Source organism: Gopherus evgoodei, chromosome 23, assembly GCF_007399415.2.
Source record: "Gopherus evgoodei ecotype Sinaloan lineage chromosome 23, rGopEvg1_v1.p, whole genome shotgun sequence".
NCBI classification, from domain to species: Eukaryota; Metazoa; Chordata; order Testudines; family Testudinidae; genus Gopherus; species Gopherus evgoodei.
Genome location: NC_044344.1, coordinates 9,965,783 through 9,988,711, shown reverse-complemented (window position 1 = coordinate 9,988,711; position 22,929 = coordinate 9,965,783). Strand labels below are relative to the sequence as shown.

Genomic DNA, 22,929 nt, shown 5'->3' with positions numbered 1-22,929 from the left:
CCTCCCCCAGACCGTTGGCCTGGACGTTACCCTTCTCTGGGGCCTGCCAGAGGAGCCAGCTGCCCTTCTGCAGCTGGTCCTGCTAACGGAGCGCTCTCACCTCTGGGAGGGCAGCCCAGGACCCTTTCCCAGCCAGGCCTAAGCATGGAACCAGGCCAGCCAATCCCCAGCCGATGGGGCCAGCTGGGAGGGTGGCCACTCCATCAAAGACAAGGCTGGGCCTGACTCCCCTTAAAGGGCCATGCTGGTCTAGCTTATTCCCCCATTAGCTATCCTGGTCCAGGGCAGTTTTCCCCTTTATGCTGGCATCATTGGTCCAGCCACTCCCCAGGGAAGCTGCTCTGGGCCAGGGGCCTCTGCATGAGCCGCTGACCGGGGCAGAGCCTCTGTTGTTGGCCCCAGATCACCCCCTCTTTTGAGACGATGCTGAAGCAGCGAGCAGCGAGCAGGAGGAAGAAGAAAAGCGAGGACAAGGGGTATGGCCGGACTCGGCCACGGAGGAGCACGGCCCCCTCGCCCAGCTATCCCAAGCAGCGCTTCTCCCAGGCTCCCAGGTACCGAACGGCAGGCATCCCTCCTGGAGCAGGAGATGCTCACTCCCTCTGTGCCCGGCATGAAGCATCTCTGGCCGGCCCATGGCCTGTTCCTCAATGCCTGGGTGGGCTGAGCAGTGTGAGGTCGCAGGGTGGCCCGGGGGAATGAGAGGGGGCCCAGGGCCAGTGGTTCAAAGGCCAGCAATCAGCTGGCTCAGATGCCATGGTACCGGGGGGCAGAGTTAGAGAGAGCTCCCACGGCCGTTTGCTGGCCTCTCTGCGCAGTGGGGCTTGGCCCGGCCCCCATGCAGTGGGAAAACGCCCAGCGGTGCAGAATGGGAACCCTGCATTAGTGAGTCTCCGTCCAGCTGGATATCCACATATCTCCCTGCTCCCGGCCCTGTGTGGGGCCATCTAGGGTGGGCCGTGGAGCGGGAATTCCTGGCAGCCTCCTTCCCGCCCAATCCCTTTGGCAGCAGTCACCGCTGGCAGAACACGGAGCAGGGCGGCTCAGCGTGATCCTGCTGCCTGTGATGCGCTTGTTCCCACCCGGCTGTGAGCCTTTCGCAGTGACAAGGGGGTCTGAGATCTGCATCCCTGGGACCATTTGCGGTCAGTGACCCGGCCCAACGCCGAGACTCTGTGTGCGTCTGCTTCGTTGGCAGGAGGAGTAAAGTCTTAAACAACCTCTACATGAATCTGTACGAGGAGGTGGGGGAAGACGAGCCCTGGGCTGTGCAGAGAGTTGAAGGTAAGCCGGACTCACACGTACCCCCTCACACCCTGGAAATTGAATCGGCTCAGAGAAGCCGGTGGCAGAGGGTGGGAAACTTTCTTTCGTCCTCCCACCAAAAAAAAAAAAAAAAAAAGTTGGGTGAAAATGAACTTTTTTTTTTCCCATGTGTGGTGAAATCTTTCAGGAGTTTGTTGAAAAACTAAATTTTTTTTGGGGGGAGAGGGCAGGAGGGCGGGGAGGGTTTCACCATTTTAAATAATAACAGATCTGTGTCCCCTGTTCACAGGCTGTCCGTGCACTCAGACATGCTCAGGAAGAGGATCTGAATCATGTCTGAGTTTCTGAGGGGCGGGGTAACTGGGAACAGTAAATGCTTTAAGAAAAACCCACGATTTTTGGAAGGGCTGGTTCACTCTAGCTGCGGAGGCCGGGCGGCCTAGGACATGGAGGCCTGGGTTCTATTCTTGAGCAAGCCACTTCCCTGCTCGGTGCCTCAGTTTCCTCATCTATCAAACGAGATTAATGGCACCTTTGTAAAGCTCTGGGAGATGGACAGAGGAAAAGCCAGCCAGCCCTAGGCAAGCAGCAGAGATTAGCTGGTGGGGGTTCAGGAGGAGACTTTACCTGGGGACAGGTATCCACAGCTTCCTGCTGCACGGGATCTTACCTTCCTCAGAAGCAGCTGGCACCAGCTATTGTGGGGGGCAGGATTCGGGCTAGCTGGACCTTGAGTCTGACCCAATCTGGCCATTCCTCTGCTCCTAAAAGGGCTGAATTGAAGTAAGCTACGGATAACAAAGAGATGGAGGTTTCCTGCTCCCTGTGTTTTCCTGGGTTCAATCAGGCTGTTCACAGGGCCGCAGGTTTGTCTTCACTGAAGAATTAGCTTGGGCTGTAACTCAGGTGCTGCCTGTCTCCTGACTCCTGTCCACACACACAGATCCTTGCCTGGCGTGCGGACTGGTGGGGTGGCCCATCGCGGGGACAGGCACAGCTGGATTTAGCACAACTCGTCAGCAGCTACCATGACCGCTTTATGCAGTGCGAACGTTATTTCTCAGTGTGGCCGCTGCCATTCAAGCCACAGGAGCGAATGCGAGTGGCGGGAACTCGTGGTGACTCTGCAGTGAAGACACAGCCCTGGTGCAGCGGGCTGGGGCCCCGGGGCGTTTGCTTGTCCCCGCAGCAGTCTGAATCATCGCTCACAAGCAAAGATTTTCCCTCTCTCTCCTCCCCATTGGCTTTTCCAAGCAGCCCCTTGGTTCTGGTATGAACAGCTGGTTTGCATGCTGCTGGGGAGTCTTTTGGCATTGCAGTGGGTCTGAGTCCACTGAAATCAGCAGCATGAGTCTGTGTTCGCCCTGGCTGATGAGATCAGGAGTTGATTCCGCATTGCCTGTGGTGGGACCCACGCTAACCCCGTGGGCTCTTTGTCTCCATCTAGTGGCTAGAGGCTTATGAGGCTGCTACTTTCAGCGGCTAACGATGGTTAGTGAGTTAGTTCAGTGAGTCAGCAGAGGCTCCGGCTTTTGTATCAAAGGGCCCAGAAAGCTCCCTGCAGGATCGTGCTTCGTGCCGTCGTTCACACCCGGGGAAGGAATGTGACCGGTCAGATCTGGTGGCCTCGTGCACCCGCTGGGCGTCAATGGCAACAGGAGGCCAGAGGGAATTGGTTCCCAGAATCTGGTCTGGAACTTCGAGGTGTTGTGTTAATTATCCCTGCTGGTGGTCCGGGTTGTAGCCTCCTTGGCAAGGCACATCGGTCCATGGCCTGCCCCTCTCATTGCCAGGCCCCTGGGAGCAGATTCTGAGTCCTCAGGGCTAGCTGAAGAGCATGCATTCTGGCCAAGAGCAGGAAGGTGCCCCCTGCCCTGGGCACGTACCCTGACCTGCTGTCCCCCGGCTTGCCTGCTCTAGGATTGCCGAAAGCCTGCTTCATCTTCAGCGCCATCCGAAAGGGGAGAATTCACGTCAACGACCTGCTCCTGACCCTTCACATGCTGGGGATCCTCGTGACCAGCACAGAGATGCGGAAGGTGCTGAAGACCATCGACATCGACGGTGAGTGGCCCCACTCGGCATCTCGCTGGCTTTTCCCAGCCCCTCCCCCTCTAACCCACTCTCCTCTGTTGCAGAAAGTGGAAACCTGAGCTTCGCCGATTTCCTGGAAGCTCTGGATGAGACCTCGCCCTTTGCCCAGACGGAGGGTGAGTGAGGGGAAAGGAGGAGGAGACAGGGAGGCCAGAGATAGAGCAGTGGGAGTCGGACAGAGCATTGCATTGCTTCTCTGTAATTCTCCATCCATCCACTACAATAACCTAGCTCAATTTCATCGATTTTTTTTCCCCAATACACCTAGTTGTATTTCCTAGAGCAATCTGAACACTGCACGAGGCCTGGACCTCATTAGGGTGAGAATACAGTCGATAGCAGCTGGATTCTACCCTGGTCTCTGTGCCAGGGTCCTGGGTGATGTTTATCTAGATGCAAAGAGACTCGCAAATCAATGGACCCAAATGAGGAAGAACTTGTGAGTTGACCTTGAAGGTCCCATGAAAGAACACACTGTGATTATATGCATGTGCCCAAGCACACATGAGTGTGTACATGGCCCTTCCCACAGTCTGCATGGAAATTCAAATGCACAGTATGTGAAAATAAAACCCCTCTGGTACATAACTAGACTAGATCTGGGCAGCTACTGGATTTTTCATTTTGCGGAACATCCATGATTTTGAAATTTTGTTTCCATTCGGAAACAGAACAAGAACAAAAGTGCTCAACATTTCCTGTGCAACAAAATTCTGGAAAAGAAAAATCCATTTCAGGCCGATGGAAAATTTTGTTTTGCTAAAATGGAAATGGTTTGTTCTGATTCTGATTTGGATTTAATGGGGACATATATAATATCGTTTAAAAAGGGAACCAAAAAGTTTGATCGGCGCAGGAGATCAAGCTGCTTCATCCCCAAAGGAAGCAGAGACGCATGTATTCAGATTGTCTTTCTAAAACAAATCACGTCAAAATTGACACATGTCCCCAAACCATTTGGCTTTCGACGGCTCGGCATTTTCCATCAGATTCTGACCCACCCCAAACTAGACACACCACAGCAAGCTCCTCAGAAGGAGGAGTCACTGGCAGGTGGGTCCTGCTCCTGCACCATCTTCCTGGACCTCTCTGAGGCTCAGTAACCTACTGTTGTTCCCTGCATCACCTGCAGCGTTCCAGAACACCTACCAAGCCTTCAGCAAGATGAGGAAAGGCCTGATCGCCGTCGACAACCTGCAGCCTGCTCTGATCAGCATGGGCGTTGGGTTAAGCCTTGAGACACTGCAGGAGGCGCTGAAACACGTTTACGTGAACAGTGAGTCTTTCACCTGCTGGTGCGTGGACACGGGTCCCCGTGTGGAAGAACGTGTGATCCCTTCAAAGTCAAATGCAAGTGCCTAGGCCCAGATCCTGCCTTGGGCTGGAAGAGCATTTGGCCTCCTGACCCCATGCAGGTAGCAAAGCAAGATCTCCCCTTAGTGCTCCCGACAGGTCCTGCTGCCATGATCCCCGGGGCTGCCTGCTAGAGGGGTGAGCGAGACGTGCACTGCAGCTGGAATCAGGCATGGTTCCTGTTCAAGGGAGCAGTCACACGCTGCATGGGCTGGGTGGCTTTCACAGCCCCATTGCAGAGGCAGAGAGCCACAATGCACACGGAGTCGCTAGACAGCATCACAGGGCTAAATCCTGACCTGGTTTACACCAGTGCAAACTGGGAATGACTCCCCTGAAATCCATGGTCTAAAACCAGCATAAGCAAGAAGAGTAGCAGATACATAAAGTCCTTTGTGTGTAGGAGGCTCTGGGGTGGAGGTGAGACGCCCCTTCTCCTTTCCAGCGGCTGATGGGACTGGTAGTAACCTCCAGAGGACAGAATCTTGGCCCTCCCAGCTCCCAGCAGATGTGGCTGGGGTGGAGCCAGAGTTCAGTGCTTAACGCGATCTGAAAAAATTGAGTGTGGCGGGAGGGGGGCTCTGTTGTAATCTGGGTGCAGCAGGTGTGGTAAGACAGTGCCTGACGGGCATCCCTGAGCCACCCAGCTCGGGTTTTCGATTTTTGTGAGTATATGTTTTTGGCAGGATCTGTGACCCCTTGTGCCCTCCCCACATACCACCTGGAGCACTGGCAGAGCTCCCACCCCTGGGTATGGCTCCTGGACCTCATTTGCAATCTTTTCTAAAAGCCGCTGGCCGGTAGGCGCCTGGTAAATGTGCCACATCTGGTCTAGCCATTTGCCTTTCACTCTGGCCCTGGGTTTCTCTGTTGCTTGTACCCCTGTATACCACCCAACCCCATGCTCTCAGACCCTCTCCCCCGTATACTACCCAGCCCATGCTCTCGGACCACACCCCCCCCCGTATACCACCCAGCCCATGCTCTCGGACCTCCCCCCCCGTATACCACCCAGCCCATGCTCTCGGACCTCCCCCCCCATATACCACCCAGCCCATGCTCTCGGACCACCCCCCCCATATACCACTCAACCCATGCTCTCAGACCTCCCCCCCCCGTATACCACTCAGCCCATGCTCTTGGACCCCCTCCCCGCCCCATATACCACCCAGCCCATGCTCTCAGACCCTCTCCCCCCCCATATACCACCCAGCCCATGCTCTTGGACCACCACCACCTGTATACCACCCAGCCCATGCTCTTGGACCCCCCACCCCATATACCACCCAGCCCATGCTTTCAGACCCCCTCCCTGCCCCATATACCACCCAGCCCATGCTCTCAGACCCTCTCCCCCCACATATACCACCCAGCCCATGCTCTTGGACCACCACCACCTGTATACCACCCAGCCCATGCTCTCGGACCCCCCCCATATACTACCCAGCCCATGCTTTCAGACCCCCTCCCCGCCCCATATACCACCCAGCCCATGCTCTTGGACCCCCTCCATGCCCCATATACCACCCAGCCCATGCTCTCGGACCCCCCCCGTATACCACCCAGCCCATGCTCTCGGACCCCCTCCCCGCCCCATATACCAGCCAGCCCATGCTCTCAGACCCCCTCCCCCATATACCACCCAGCCCATGCTCTCAGACCTCCCTCCCCGTATACCACCCAGCCCATGCTCTCGGAGCTAGCCATGAGTGTAGCCTCCCAGGCGGGAGGTGGAGGAGGCCCTCGCGCAGAGATCCCTGCTCCAAGCCTGGCCGGCTCTTTTCCTTGCAGAGGACAGGCAGCTGAACATCTCGGACTTCCTGATGGCCATGAGCGACCTCGAGCATCACTACGAGGATGTGGGTGAGTGAGAGGCCCAGGCTGGCCCAACCCTGGAGCACCGGATACAGTGGCCACCATCCTGAGGCTTGAACCAGGGACCTCCTGAGCTGCCAAGCTCAGAGCTGCCATCGAGTCACGTCATCCGTGGCTCTGGAACAGAGAGGGACCGGGGCGTCGCCTGGACCGGGGTGTCGCACGGAGTCTAAGTCCTGGGGACGCCAACTGGCCCTGGCTGCGGGTGTCAAACCTGGGCCCAGATTCACCCAAACCAGGCACCAATTTTCTGCCGCAGCACGTGGCTCGATGCACCTTTTCATGAGGTTTCGGTGCAGACCCAAGCGAGGCTCCTTGGCTGTCCCTCAGCAGCTCAGGCTCAAAGCAGTTGCCTGCCTGTGCCCCTGTAGAGTGACCGTGACCCCCTTTCAGAGCCCACGCTGCCTGGATTTCACACTAACCCCTTGGTTTTCTTTCCTTGCCAGTCCTACTCCATTGCACCCCCCGTATGCTCCTGGCTCGGGTCTCAAACTCCCTCCCTGCCAGTCCCCAACCAAGGCCTCCCCTCCCCCACAAAGACCCAGTGGGATGGGAGAACACCATCCTCCAGTCAGCAAGCTGTCCGGTATTTTGACTCCCGTCCCCCAGCCTCCTGGAGCCGGGTCTAGGCTGTGGGTGAGGCCCACCTGCTGTCGTGGGGTCCCTTCAAACAGCTAGGCCTTAAGCAATGTCCTCCCTTTGCCCGTGATGCAGATGGACTCACGTGAGTGCCCCTGCCCTGTATCTCCACAGAATCCCTGGGTCTTTACGACACTTTGAAGCCCAGGAAGCCTGGGCGTCCATTTGACTTTGATGCAAAGCCCAGAGTTAGAAGAAGGACGCGGTTGTCCTTTGACGTCAAGTACCTGCAGAAAGCTGATGCACCTCAGCCGGATTCCTCTTTAGCTCGTCATCAAAAACTACCCAAGGCTGGTAAACAAGCTTCATTCCCGCGACCAAGGTTCCTTTCCTTCCAAGAAAAGCTCCGAACTAGATCTGATGTGGAAGACAGGCTGGAGGAATCGCCTAAAACCACCAAGAGGCGTTTGACCCAACAGAAGCCTGCTTGGAGCACTAGTATTGAGGAAGACCTAGAGGAACCTCTGGAAGAAGTGGAGAGCCCTTTCGGCCAGGAGAGGATCCAGAAGTCGCAGCCATTCACTGCAGCCAGGGGTGAGCTGTTCAGCATGCTGGTCGAGCACAGGTGGGCAGTCCGGCATGCACAAGCATGTCCATGTGCATGGCTGGTGTCCGCCTGTGCATTCGAGTGAGAAATGAAGTTGGCTCATTCAGAAACAAAAATATTGCGTGTGAGCCCTAAAGTAGCCAGCTGGTTGGCTTGGAGGGAGAATTGCTAGTGGTTAGGGCATAGCATGGGAGTCAGGCTTCTGGGAACCATTCCGAGCTCTGCTACAGCCTTGCTGCGGGAACTTGGGCCAGGAACCACCCCAACTGCCCTGGTAAAGGTCGTGCACTTTTTGCTTGGCTAGGCACAATGTTTGTTTATTTACAAATTGTGCCCAGCTGGGCAAAACTTATAGGTAGACAGGGGAGAGGCCGGTAAGGAATTGGCACCTTCCCTGTGGCCTGTGCTTGGACCAGAGCATCCCAGGCAGTTCACCTCTGGAGTTAGTGCTGGAAACACCTGCTGGATTGGCTCATCCATCCCTCTGCCAGGGCCTGCTTCCAGCCCATCCTGGATAGGGACCCCGGTGTGCTAGGGGCTGTACAAACACAGTCCAAACAGATGGCCCCTGCCTCACAGAGCTTCCAATCCAACTCCATCTTCGAGTCTGTTTGCCGCTTACTTCGTTCCCCACGTATAACCTTCCTGGGCTGGTACGCGGCTATTGGAACAGGTGCCTTCTCCTGGCTTTATGCCAGCGGAAGAGGGGCTTTCAGGGCAGGGTACGGAATGCGTTCTGCCCAGCATGCCTTTGTCGCATCTAATTCTATGCACAGTTGCTTCAGCCGCTTTCTGGCTGGGAGGGAGCCATCGCACATCTCCCCAGAACTGACCTGTTCTTTATTCCACAGGGCCAGGGGGGACAGAAGAGCCAGGGATGGCTTCTGCTGCTGGCAAGTGTGTCAGCGATTATGAAGGTAACTGAAGGAGCAAAGGCGGAGAGAATTCACATGTATCTGATCTAGATCTTGGGGAGAGGGGGGAGGGAATTCTTTAAAGAGGCCTCAGCGCAGTGTCCAATGTATGTGAGCAGTTTTACACCCACTAGGAGGTTCATTTCAGACACACTGGCTAGTTAATGGCAATGTCTAACCACTAGGCTGCAGTGTTGCCTGGGACAGAGCACTGGACTGGGCCATGGATGACCTGATTTCTATTCCCAGTTTTGACACTGGCCTGCTGGATGACCTGGGGCAAGTCACTTCCCTGTTCTGTGCCTCGGTTTCCCCATCTGTACAAAAAGGATCAAGTGCTTTGGGATCAACTGCTGAGCTCCGTGCGTGGGCCCAGTAAAGCCGCTAGATGGCTCCACTCTGGCATCTGCCTATGGAGATAGGAGGTCTGAACCTGGGTGCCTGCAACACAGGCCCATTACCCCATTGTACAGAGGGGGATCTCAGGCGAAGAGAAGCTAAGGGGCTAGTCTGAGGTGACGCTGGGAGTCTGAAGCAGAGCAAGGAACTGAGCTGAGGTCTTCTGAGTCCCAGTCAGTGTCCCGTTGCACCACCCCACCTCTCATCTCAGTGGGCATCGGCTTTGTGTTTTCTACAGGATTCTTCTTTTGCTAGAGGTTTGACAAGTCCAAGGTGGCCTCACAATCCTAGCGTATGTCCACACTGCAATGCAAGCCCAGGGTTTGAACTCAGGCTCAAGCCTGACTCCCTTCCGTCTACACACAAATTGCACTAACCCAAGGATTGGGAATGGAGGAGCCAAGCCTGAGTCAAGCCCTCTTGCTTTGCAGTGTAGAGGCAGCCACATTGGACTCGTGCTCTGGGAGTCCACAAAAAAATATCTCACAATCCCTGGAGTCAACGTATCAGCTAACAGTCAAGTTTGGTGGACAGTCAAGTTTTCCCCCATTGCACCAGGAACAAAGGGCTAGAGCATCTTGGGAGGGCACTAGGAAGTCTGGGATATGGGTGGACTTGGGCCTGCATAATGCAGTGTAGACATCGAAGCCCCAGAGTTCAATCATTCCTAACCTGGGGTTACAAGCCAGTGCAGACACTCAAGCTCTAGATCAGTGGCTTTCAAACTTTTTTTCTGGGGACCCAGTTGAAGAAAATTGTTGACGCCCGTGACCCAATGGAGCTGGGCATGAGGGGCTTGGGGTGTGGGAGAGGCTCAGGGCAGAGGGTTGGGGCTGGGAATGAGTGGTTCAGAGTTTGGGGGGGCTCAGGGCTGGGGCAGGGAGTTGGTGTACAGGAGGGGGTCAGGGCTCTGGGCTGGAGATAAGGGTTTGGGGTGTAGGAGGGGCTCTGGGTTTGGAGGGGGGGCTCAGGGCTGGGGCAGGAGATTGGGGCGTGAGCACAAATTTACCAGAAGCGGCCAGCAGCAGGTCTGGCTCCTAGGCAGAAGTGCACAAGCACTGCCCCCACCAGTTCCCATTGGCTGGCATAGCCCCCTCCTGCACATGCTCCATCACTGCTTCCTGCCCCAGACTCTCCTTCACTCCAGCAATATATGTGGCCTGGGAGAGGCGTGTCCAGGGATCAAAGGGAGCAGTGGATGGCTGAGAACCAGGGAGCCCCACTTGACCTATCGCCTGCCCCTCTGTGCCCGCGCTGTGCCCAGACTCCATGGAGAATTGAGCCCTGGTTCCTAGGGTCCAGTGCTGCTGCGATGAATGTGCGTGCAACTCCCACTGAAATCTACGGCGCTCCAGCCTGTTCTGACCTTGCCAAAGCATGGGACCTTGGCTGCATGTGACTTGCCCATGCTTTCAAAGGCGGCCAGTGATTTTGGGCTGCAGGCACTTGACTTGAGACAGTTTGGGCCTGTGCTTCAGAGGTGCTAAATGCCCAGGGCTCCTACCAGCTCTGCACTTTGGAGGGGGGGGCACTAAGAACTGAGTCCCTCTGAGTGTAACCCACTGGTGAGCATGTCTCACAGGATCTTCTCCGTTGCCGATCCACAGAGGATCTGAGTCTGTTACAGCCCCAGCTAGGGCTTTATGGCTCTCTAGCTCAAGTTGTAATAGCTGAGACTTCACTCTGGAGGTATCTGGGCTGGTTCAATCCCAGGTGTTTTGGCTCAGATGGCGGCAATCCCACAAAGTCAGTCAGTGCTTCAGAGAATGACCTTCTCTTCCCTTTGCCTCTGTTTTCCCACCCCTGTAACCGATGGCACAGCTGGGCACTCTGCCGTTCTGCTTCCTCTCTACATCTGACCTCCACGTTATCTTGCAGGAGACGGGAAGGTGAATTTTAAAGAATTTCTGGAGGGTTTGACCAGCACCAAACGTTTCTCCAGAACCCTAGGTGAGTGAGGAGCTGAGGCCATGCAGAGATGGATGGAAGATGCTTTGCATCCTGGAATTCCAGCTGTGTTTGCAAGGGTACCACAGTTCTCTATGGCATTTTAGGCATCTGTTTGGCATGCTCAGCTAACATTTCTGTAGCATTTGGAGCCAGATGAGAGACCATTCAAGGATTCCTGTACCCAGTAGATCCTCAGGTGGCCACTGCAGCTGGTTTATGGCCCGTTGGTGGCACAAAACAGCTGAAGCTTCCTGGTAAATGGTATTTGCTTCATGACTGACAAAGTGCTTAGGACATGAAACACAAGAATCCCTTGTCTGACAGTTCCATGCTCTTAGAACAGTCGATACTGTGATCTTCCAAAGGGAGCTTAGCACCAGGAAGGGAAAATACAGAGCATCATGTCTCATTCCTGGTTTTGTCTAGCTCTTTTCTCCCATAGCTTGCATTTGGCCCTGTGGTGAATTCCGCTCTCCCACAGAAGCACGTTGCAAACATCCAGTGTAGACAGAGACCCAGTGCCTGACTGCCACCAGCAGATTGTAACAGCAATCAGTGCCAGGAAGGTCTTGGTGCTGGGCCTTTCTTAACTCTCTGTCCAGCTGCCCATGGCAGAGCTGTTCCATGGGGCTCCTTTTTGTGCAAAGATTATTACCCAGACCTACCAGCTAGGACGGATCTGCAACCTAGCAGGATGTTCTGATTAGGCAGGGTGGCCTTAACTAATTTCTGCTTGTGACACCTCTTCCCATTCTCCATGAAAAGGGGACCCAGAGAAGAGAGATTTACTGAAGGAGAAAAGCAGGATATTGCCATCGAGCTGAGTTACTCTGAGCTTTCCTACATCCCAGAGTTCACCCATCTATTCACCACCCCACTCCTCCTTCAGGGAGGGCAGACAGGGGTTACAGAAAGAGGAAACAAAGGGCTGAAAATGGGCCATAAACAAACTCCATGCAGGATATGGCTGTCTCCATTAGGGACATCTCTAATGGAGACAGAACTCCGGTTACTTAAGTAGACAGGTCTGCTTCCAGGGCCTGTACTAATGTCCATCTGGAAGTATTTCCATTGCCTTGGATGGGCTTTGGATCAGACCTCTAGCTTTCGGTGCTGCTAAGAGTTCCCACTGAGTTCTCTTTGGAAGCTAAGAACTAGAGTCACATTTTCTTCTTCTCCAAGCAGCGTTTCCGACCAATCCCCTCCTTTCCCCTGTCGAGAGTTGGCTGAATCTGCCGACGGGAGGCCTCACAACACCTTCTGTTCGTGCTTGCAGAGATGGAAGGGGCTGTGAAAGCCATTGGCGTGATCAAAGAGGACACAGTGGACGTTCATCACCTGGAATCCATCATGCGCAACATGGGGATTCATTTAACCCCGGAGGAGATTCAGAAGGTGCTGAAGCATGTTACCTGTGAGGGTGAGCGTTTCAAACAGCCTCCTGTTCTTTGGTGAGGCCTGTACTTTTTGTCGGGGAGGTGAAGGTGCTGTTTGTGCACTTGTGACAATACCTGGAGTAGGGTTAGGGCTTGTAGAAGCTACTCATTCCATTTAAAACCAACTCCTGTGCCATTGTGAGCAAAATCCCTTCTCTGATCATCAACCTTTGACCTCATGCCAGTCGTTCTGGTGGTCAGATAAAGTCTGCAATTATTAGTCTATGTGGCACGGTTGTCATGTCTCTGGCTTGAGGATTTTAACAGACGTGCAGACACATCAGGGGGAGGACTTGTCTTCTTCAGGGTCAAATCTGGGCTTTGGATGTGGAGAAAGGCCCTCCCATATCTCAGCCCTTCTGAGCTACAGGCTGGGGGGAACCCAGAGAACATTTGAATGCTAAAGAACTGATCCACCATTGCGTTACTCCAAGGTGATGTGGGAACAACTCCATTCATCACAACGGACCTATCCTGGTGTAAAACCAGCGTAATGCAATGGTGAATCCAGCCCTTAATATTCACGATGTCTGTCTCTCTGTTAGCGTTCAGGGGCTAAACTCGTCCCTGGTGTAATGCTGTGAAGGTCAATGAAGATACCACAGGGATGAATTTGGTCCAACGGTTTTAGGACCTTCAACAATTTGCCTAGAATTTTTCATCTAAAACCCTTTTGGCAGCTTTGGACCCTCCCCCGCCCTCCTTTTTGACTTCGTATCTGTTCATCGTTTTGTCCTTCTCCCTGACCCGGATCATCTCATTGCAGAAGATGGGAAGGTGAATTTGAAAGATTTCATGACCGGTTTGACCAAGACCCAGCGATTTTCCCAAGCTGAAAGTAAGTGGAAACTGTAGTGTACTGTGGAGCCCTACCATGGGACTGGGATCCCACAGGATCCGCTGCCATAATAGCAGGAGCAAGTAAAACATACTTTGTTGGGTGGACAAAAAAAAACAGCCTGTGGGAATTTGTGGGAAAACACTAAATTTCTCGGCAGTTTGACTTAAAAAGAATTTCACCAACGTAAAGCAAGTTTTTCTTTTCATAGAATATCAGGGTTGGAAAGAACCTCAGGAAGTCATCTAGTCCAACCCCCTGCTTAAAGCAGGACCAACACCAACTAAACCATCCCAGCCAGGGCTTTGTCAAGCCGGGCCTTAAAACCTCTAAGGAAGGAGATTTCACCACTTCCCTAGGTAACCCATTCCAGTGCTTCATCACTCTCCTAGTGAAATAGTTTTTCCTAATATTGAACCTAAACTTCCCCCACTGCAACTTAAGACCATTGCTTCTTGTTCTGTCATCTGTTACTGCTCAGAACAGTCTAGATCCATCCTCTTTGGAACCCCCTTTCAGGTAGTTGAAAGCAGCTATCAAATCCTCCTTCATCCTTCTCTTCTGCAGACTAAACAGTCCCAGTTCCCTCAGCCTCTCCTCATAAGTCATGTGCTCCAGCCCCCTAATCATTTTTGTTGCCCTCTGCTAGACTCTTTCCAATTTTTCCACATCCTCCTTGTAGTGTGGGGCCCAAAACTGGACACAGTTCTCCAGATGAGGCCTAACCAATGTCGAATAGAGGGGAATAATCACATCCCTCCATCTGCTGCCAATGCCCCTACTTATACAGCCCAAAATGCTGTTAGCCTTCTTGGCAACAAGGGCACACTGTTGACTCATATCCAGCTTCTCATCCACTGTAACCCCTAGGTCCTTTTCTGCAGAACTGCTGCCTAGCCACTCGGTCCCTAGTCTGTAATAGTGAATGGGATTCTTCTGTCCTAAGTGCAGGACTCTGCACTTGTCCTTATTGAATCTCATCAAGTTTCTTTTGGCCCAATCTTTTAATTTGTCTAGGTCCCTCTGTATCCTATCCCTACCCTCCAGCATGTCTACCACTCCTCCCAGTTCAGTGTCATCTGCAAACTTGCTGAGGGTGCAGTCCACGCCATCCTCCAGATCATTAATGAAGATATTGAACAAAACCAGCCCCAGGACCGACCCATTTTTTAAAATAAAGGTTTTAATACTTAAATTTAAGTGAGGAATAGAAAGAAATTTGATGTCTGTTCTAACAGGAGTTAAAGTATTTTTTTAACATGGTTTGAGCAAAATTTGTTTTATTTTTTCAGTGGTAAAAATTGTCTGAATTCTGTTTATATATTTTCTTTCTTTTCCTTTTTTGTGTCTGAATTCCGTATTTATTTATATATACACATATATATATTTCTTTTTTTTTTCTAATAAGCATGGGGAGAATCGGTCTTTCATGCAGGATTTGCGGGATCTAAGGTGTGAGCGGGTTACAAATGCAAGAAACAGTGTGGGAGCAGGTGGGAGTGGGTATTGCGAGGCAGGATTTAAAAAAATAGTCTAGCTCAGGGCTCTAGTTTAGTGTACAAGACTAAGGAAAAATAGATGGGGAGCCCTCCAGTGTCGCTCCCCATGTGCTGCGATGCTGCGAGGACAGCAGGATGTGTGTAGCTAAGCCTTGTATGTTTGTGTGTAGTTAGGAAACACAGTTATTAAAGACCCAACAATGCTTTTGTGGTTTCTTCATGGTATTGGAGCTCCAGGAGCTATTCTCTGGCCTGTGTTCTACAGGGGGCAGACTACATCATCACACCACTCCCTTCTGGCCAATCTATGCATCTGTTGTGGTGTAAAAAGCAAAAGACTCAGCAGAAACTTGACTGCAAACAGAGCTGCTGGAAAACCACATTTCAGGGGGAAATTCCCTTCCTCCGCTTTTGTTGGTTTGTTTGCTTTTGTTTTTCATCAAAGTTTGGGCATTTTCGGAACAGCTGCTAGAGCTGGTTGAAAAACAGGGTGAACAAGTTCAAAAAAAGGAGGATGTCGGATTTTTTTAGGCCGTCTGTTGATATTTTGACACGTTCAGACATTTTCCAAGCAGTGGGACTGGAGAGTGGAAGCTGATAGATGGAGCCCCGTCTCTGCATTTCAAGTGGTGCTCTTAGCATTGGAGCTGTGTTTCTTCAAGATTATGTATTTATTTGTGTTACCCGGAAGCTGCAGTCATGATCAGGGCTGCCTTAGAGTTCGAGGGCCATCTAGACACAATGAGAAATGGTCTCTGCCAGCAAAGTGTCTGAACAGACAAAGGGTGCAGGAGAAACAAGAGGTGCAGAGAGGGCATGGAACAGAACCTGGGTCTCCCGAGTCCCAGTTCACTGTCCAACTGCTGGATAATACTGACTCTCCTCCTGCTTTGACTTCACTGGTGTGACGCAGGCTGGTCTGGATCCCTGATCTCAGAGCGTTAAAAATTGTACAGACTCAAGGGCTCCCAGGCCAAATCCCATCTCACTAGCCATGACAGAAGAGAAAATCTGGCCCACTCGATCTCTCCCTGCCAGTTCCCTGAGTGCCAGGCTTGCAGGCATTTCCTTCTGCAGAGTCTATCCCGCTTTACTTTACCTCTGCCAATTCTCTTGCTGTTTACTCGGCCTACCCTGCTCTTAAAGGGGCAGCCCTGTTATACAAACAAAGCCACTTCTCTGCACATGGCCAGGCTGTCAGATGGCTTCAGGGCCAGCAGCACCATCCAACCGATTTTATTTGGAGAGACGTTTTGGGCCCAATTCTCCCCTTGCTTATGCCGATGTCACTCCATAGACACCTGTAGCATTACTCCTGTCTACACCAGGCACTCGAGGTCATAATCAGGCACTTTGGATTAAATCCAGCATCTTCATAGGGCGGTGCAAAATGGACCAATATGCCGAAAAGGACAGACCCATCCCAGGCAGCCTGTGTGAGGCAGCATTTCAGAAGAAAGAACTCTGTTTTCTAGCCAAGGTTTCAGGACAAATCCTGCATCATGGTAGGGAGTTAGAGCAGATGACCCTTGTGGCCCCTTCTGACCTGTGGTGATATTCACAGACGCTATTTCTTTCCTTCACCTATTCAAGAGGACAGGGTTGATGTCCGGAACCTGGACTCCATTCTGGACAACATGGGGATCTACCTGACGAACGAGGAGCTGCAGGAAGCCCTGAGGCACATTACAGTTGATGGTGAGCATTGGAAACACTCTGTGTATTTTGGTGCAATGCAGACTTCTGCGGGGAGCCCGCAGCCGGACGTGCATTATGCCCCATGCATGCCTTTGGCGCCAGTAAAGAAGAGCAGTTCTGGCTTCCCCGGGGCCCCTCCATCATGACGGAGGAGCTGGAAGGCCAAAGCTGAGTGGCGCAGTGGCCCCCGTGCACCATGTCACAATGTCGCTCGCTCAGTTTTGGAGGGGTGGTGGGGCCAAATCTGCGTGGTCTGTGGGGCACCCACTATTGCCGCTCCTTACTGCAGCCGTGGGCCCAGCTCCTGCACCAGGGTTCCCACCAGGGGCCTGCCTGGCCTCATCCGACCTCCAGCAGCCTGTGGTCCCTCTCAGGAATGGGGAGTGACTGCACCTGGGTGGGCCAGGCTGGAAGGTGGGGGCTGAGCGTGGGGTGGACTCAGCAGGTGAGGCCAGCAGCTGCAGTGAGGATGGCTCCATGGGGATTGATGGTATGTACTGGGGTGAAAAATTGTGGGCTCCTGTAGGGGTGTGTGTGTGTGTGTGTGTGTGTGTGTGTGTGTACACACAAGATTGTTGAGAGAAAATATGCGATCCATTTAAAACAACCCCCTAAAATGTAAACTGGTGGAATCACCTCTCCAGTCCTCAGTGCCCGACCCTTGGAAATTTAGGTAAGTCAATTGGCGCCATGGGATAAGCGCTCATGGGCCGTTCTAGTCTGCAGCTCAACAGGCCAGGGAATTCCACCTGTTTGGAACAGGAATGGGGGGTTGAGAAATAGGGCCACCCTGTTTATAGTTAGTAATAACTTTAAATATCTGTTGTATTTGCTGTTTTGGTCAATACACAAAGTGATGTGAGAGAAATGGGAGCTGCCCCTTTAAGAGTCAGGGAGGACACTGGGAGTGAGCGTCTGCCGCAGGGCTAGAATGTGCAGGGGGGCGGGGGCTGCTGCCGGCCCGTAGCTGTGCCCTGGGGAGTTCTCAGCCTGCAAGAAGCTTCTCGAGAAAACGTTTGGAGTCCCAGAATAAACGTTTTCCTTGACAAGCTGAGTCTTGGGGTTAAGAGTGTAGCCCCCACAGCCTTTGGACTTGGGTTTAGAGCCGGTTTAGGGCCATCTGGGCCCCTGGGCACACCATGATACAGGCCTGCACCCCACAGCCCCACCAGAGAGATGTCTAGGGCAGTTCAAACCTTTCTGAGATGTTGTTTCAGGCTCTCTGCAGACTCAGGCAGACTTCACTGCATCGGTTACACTTGGGTCACGTTTTTGAGGTTTTTTGCTTAACCTTTCATACTTTTTTAATGAAGCTGAATCTAATGTAAACACGTGACTCCAGGAGCTGGGGCTGCAGACATGGGTCTACAATGTCAGTGATATAATCTGTCTCTGCTCAAATTTAGTTGAGGGCGGGTTGTATTTCACTGTAATCCGCCTCCTGAAACCACTCCCAGTTATACTCAAAGTGCAATGAGAGGCATTATGTCAGTGGGCCCACCCCCAGCCCTGACCACTTCTCCTTTGTGTTCTGATTGGCACATGCAATGGGTCTGCCTCTCTTAAGTACCATTCGTTGGCGACAAGGGCAAAATGCCAGTGCAAATGCCTTATTTGCAAGCACAATTGATTGGTTCTGCATGTGCCGTTTACAAGCACTTGTTTAAAAATACCAGCCACAGGGCCTGTATCTCCTCTCTTTTAACCCTGAACTCTCTTTCTTGCACAGCGGACGGGAAGGTGTATCTGAGCAAATTTCTGCAGGGCGTGAGAGCCCTCCGGAGATTCTCCCACAGTGAAGGTGAGAAGTAAGGAGTTCCTATCAGAGAGGGATGGGCCATGATAAACACAGCATGCTGCAGGTGTGTTTATTGTGCAGTCTCACTGCACTGGCCAGTCCTGCAAGGGGCCGGGCACCGTTAACTTCACTTGACTTCACTGGCAGCTGATGGCATTCAACATCTCATAGGATCAGGCCCATGGACTGAGGATCAATTTTGCATGATGGCACAAAGATTCAGCAGAGGCGGCACTAGGCTTGCCACCTTTCTAATGGCTGGTAACTGGCCGCCAAAGGCCCCTGCCCCGCCTCTTCCTGCAAAGCCCCAATCCTGTACACCACATGCCACCACACAAGCAGCCTGGCCCCAGAGGCAGCGGCGGCTCCTTCCTTCCACTTATGGTTGCCACCTTTTCCACAGATCAAAAAACTCAGACATGAGTGTGACGGGTTCTCCCCAGGGTGTCATCAGGAACTGGGGAACCACTGAGCCCTCTGACCCACCAGCCTGGGCTCCCTCTCCCACTACACTGCAGTGACAAAGCTGTAAATCTCTCCAGCCTTCACTTTCACCAGCATTCACACAGGAAGGGACCCACCCGCCCAGCTGCAATTACGCACAGGCTTTCTAACCACCAGCTTCCCAGCCTAGGACCCCAGAGCAGAACCGTCCTGCCCTGGTCAAATCTGGCCAGTAAATGGGTTTAATACCCAGTCCGCCTCTCCCTCAGTGCGAAGAGAACAATGCACACTTGTGGAAACCAAGCAGAGGTTTTCCCCCAGCACTCCAGTCAAGCTAGGTTTTCGTCAAGCACTCCAGCACTCACTGGTTTGGATTAAAACAGAAAATAAGTTTATTAACTACAAAAGTTCGATTTTCAGTGACTGTAAGTCAGAGGTGAGCAAACTATGGCCCACAGGCCACATTCAGCCTGTGGGACCGTCCTGCCCGGTCCTTGAGGTCCCGGGCAGGGAGGCTAGTCCCCAGCCCCTCTCATGCTGTCCTCCCTCCCCGCCAGCCTCAGCTTGCTGTGCTGCCCACGCTCTGGCCCGCTGCTTATGCCAGGGAGCACGGTGGCACGGCTGGCTCCGGTCGGGCAGTGGGGCTGGGAGCTCCTGCTGCTCTGAGCAGCATGGTAAGGGGGTGGAGAGTGGGGAGCAGCTGGATAGGCATGGGAGTCCCAGGAGGCCTGTCAGGGGGCAGGGGTGTGGATAGGGCTTGGGACAGTCAGGGGCACGGACTGGGGGAGTTGGATAGGCGGTGGGGTTCCAGGGGGAAGTTAGGGGTGGGGGGTCCCAGGAAGGGGCAGTCAGGGGACAAGGAGCAGAAGGGGTTGGATGGGTTCTCTGAGGGGACAGTTAGGGAGTAGGAAGTGGGAGGGGGCAGATGGGGGGGGCAGGCTGTTTGGGGAGGCATAGCCTTCCCTACCTGGCCCTCCATACAACCCTGATATGGTCCTTGAGCCAAAAAGTGATAGCAAAGGGATCAAAGCAGATTACCTAGCAAATAAACAAAAAACACAAACTGAGCTTTACACACTAGTTAGGTAAGATATGAATTAGCAAGTGCTAAACAGGCTGGCAGATTTTTAAGGCACAAGATGCCTTTGCTTTGCAGCTTGGGTTTTCTGGGTTTTCATACACCGGCTAAAAATCCCTTTAGCCTGGGACCATCACTTCCCCCAGTTCAGTCTTTGTTCCTCAGGTGTTTGCAGGTCTGTTGTTGTAAGGAGAGTGAGGTACCATCATGATGTCATTTCTCTCCCTTTTATCTCTTCTTCCCACTTGCTGGAAAGCTCTTTTGCTGTGACCTGGGTCAGACAGTTCCCACTGTGCAGTGCTCTGCACACAGTTCCTGGGGTAATCCTGGTGCTCGTGTGCATTTCCTCAATAAGCCATTCACATTGTTTGGCCTTTTTACTATTGTACCTGAAAGGCTGCTTGTTTTCAACCTCATGACATGTTTCAGTTACACCTACCTAGCCAAACTTCATAACTTCACACACGACGACAGCACACACAATCCAACGAGATATTAACATCTAGCAGATCAAGACTTTTAGAGTGACACCTCACAAGACATACTTTGTGCAAAACATATCCTCATTACATGACAGTGGTGAATAACGAGGTGCCAGCGTGTCACAATCAGGCCTTGCCAAATGACACACTTGTGGGTGATTTCAACCTCACCACGTTTCAGTAACATCTACCTAGCGAAACGTCATATCCTTGCTAATTCATGTCCTAGGGAGGTCGTGGAATTGATCATTTCCACCCAAGCTGCCTTCCACTTTCAAAATCTGAGCCAGTTCCTCGCTATTTGTCAAAATCAAATCCAAGGTCCTGATTGGTTAGAACTCCATGCTGGCAGCTGTTTGATGTGCATACTAACAATTCTATTGAACCTGTCAACTTAACAGGTTCTATTTTTCGTACGTGCCACTGGATGGTGATCTTTATATATACAAATTGTGTGCATCCTGTTATGGATTCTAGATTTGATTTTGACAAATAGAGAGGAACTGGCTCAGATTTTGAAAGTGGAAGGCGGCTCGGGTGAAAATGATCATGAAATGATCGAGTTCATAAGTTTAAAGAATGGCAGGAGGGAGAACAGCAAAATAAAGACAATGGATTTCAAGGCAGACTTTAGCAAACTCAGGGAGTTGGTAGGTAAGATCCCATGGGAAACAAGTCTAAGGTGAAAAACAATTGAAGATAATTGGCAGTTTTTCAAAGAGACATTAAGGGCACAAGAGCAAACTATCCCATGCGTAAGAAAGAGAGGAAGTTAGGCAAGAGACCACCCTGGCTTAACCAATTCAAAATGATCTGGATAAACTGGAGAAATAGTCTGAAGTAAATAGGATGGAATTCAATCAGGACAAATGCAAAGTACTCCATTTAGGAAGGAACAGTCAGTTGCACACATACAAAATGGGCAATGACTGCCTAGGAAGGAGTACTGCGGAAAGGGATCTGGGGGTCATACTGGATCACAAGCGAAATATGAGTCAACAGTGTAACGCTGTTGCAAAAAAATCGAAAATTATTCTGGGATGTATTAACAGGAGTTTTGTAAGCAAGACACAGGAAGTAATTCTTGTGCTCTCCTCCACGCTGATTAGGCCTCAACTGGAGTATCGTGTCCAGTTCAGGGCACCACATTACATGAAAGATGTGGACAAATTGGAGAGAGTCCAGAGAAGAGCAACAAAAATGATTATAGGTCTAGAAAACATGACCTACGAGGGAAGATTGAAAAAAATTGGTTTGTTTAGTCTGGAAAAGGGAAGACTGAGAGGGGACATGATAACAGTTTTCAAGTATGAAAAGGGTTGTTACAAGGAGGAGGAAGAAAAATTGTGCTTGTTAACCTCTAATGATAGAACAAGAAGCAATGGGCTTAAATTGCAACAAGGGAGGTTTAGGTTGGACATTAGAAAAAATTTCCTAACTGTCAGGGTGGTTAAGCACTGGAATAAATTGCCTAGGGAGGTTGTGGAATCTCCATCATTGGAGACTTTCAAGAGCAGGTTAGACAAACACCTGTCACGGATGCTCTAGATAATACTTAGTCCTGCCATGAGTGCAGGGGACTGGACTAGATGACCTCCCGAGGTCCCTTCCAGTCCTCTGATTCTATATAAAGATACCGTTTTCTATAGACAGCTCTTGTAACACTGATGATTTACAACATTTTAAAAAATGGCACTTTATGGAAGTATTACCCAAATGCTGTGGCTAAATTACATTCTAACAGTCTACAATTCCCTTCTGGTTGCATCTGAATATAGTGTTCCTCATTCCATGAGCAGAATTCGGCTTTCGTTAGACCTTGCAACTTCCCTGGCTGCAGTAGACTTGTATGCTATAAATGAAAGCAGAACTGGGCTGTCCAACTGTTGCGCACAATTGCTACAGCTGCAAAAGACTTTCTGTTCTTGCCCCATGTTTGCACCTGGTCGTAGCTTTCTCAAACTTTCAGCCCCCAGGGAGAATATTTTGGAAAGTTTGAGCAAACTCCTTTCAGCCATGTTTAAACGTGGAAAGTAATTCCAGTGCAAAGTGACTGACTGCAAAATGCAAGTAGAGCTTCCCCTTTAAAATGAATAAAGTTTTTAGGCCTGAGTTTTGCCTACACTAAACATGCCCCATAACCAGGGCTGGCTCCAGGCACCAGCTCAGCAAGCAGGTGCTTGGGGCGGCCAAGGGGAAGAGGCGGCACGTCAGGCTCTTCAGCGGCGGGTCCCTCGGTCCCTCTCGGAGGGAAGGACCTGCCACCGAAGAAGAAAGCGGCGCAGTGGAGCTACAGCCGAATTGCACCAATCGCGGCTTTTTTTTTCTTTTCCACCATTTGGGGCGGCAAAAACCCTGGAGCCAGCCCTGCCCATACCATTGGGAATATGCAGTTTTGGCAGCATAAAGGGATCTTAAAGTTACAGGGCTTGGTTCTGTACTGCCCTGCACCTTACACAGTCATGGACACCCGTGCAGAGTGGAAGGAAATGGCTACCAGGCTGATGTGGTAGCATTTCCCCACCTTTGCACGGATGTAGATGACAGCACAAGATGCAGGGCAGTGGGGAACCAGACACAAATGTAAAGGAGCCCTAGTGTATATGAAAATCAGGCCCT

The 22,929-nt window shown here is 51.9% G+C and overlaps 1 protein-coding gene across 1 annotated transcript in view; it reads left to right on the top strand.

The window, feature by feature from the left end:
* The first annotated feature begins 488 nt into the window (after positions 1–488).
* The window catches only part of EFCAB3 (EF-hand calcium binding domain 3), a 64,362-nt gene continuing 41,921 nt past the window's right edge, over positions 489–22,929 (top strand). Inside the window, exons 1-10 of the mRNA XM_030541340.1 lie at positions 489–554; positions 1,199–1,284; positions 3,187–3,330; positions 3,405–3,476; positions 8,626–8,691; positions 10,966–11,037; positions 12,314–12,457; positions 13,240–13,311; positions 16,404–16,508; positions 18,238–18,309. Of these exons, the coding sequence (XP_030397200.1) occupies positions 1,227–1,284; positions 3,187–3,330; positions 3,405–3,476; positions 8,626–8,691; positions 10,966–11,037; positions 12,314–12,457; positions 13,240–13,311; positions 16,404–16,508; positions 18,238–18,309 (805 nt within the window). The 5' untranslated portion in view covers positions 489–554; positions 1,199–1,226. The remainder of the gene's footprint in view (positions 555–1,198; positions 1,285–3,186; positions 3,331–3,404; positions 3,477–8,625; positions 8,692–10,965; positions 11,038–12,313; positions 12,458–13,239; positions 13,312–16,403; positions 16,509–18,237; positions 18,310–22,929) is intronic.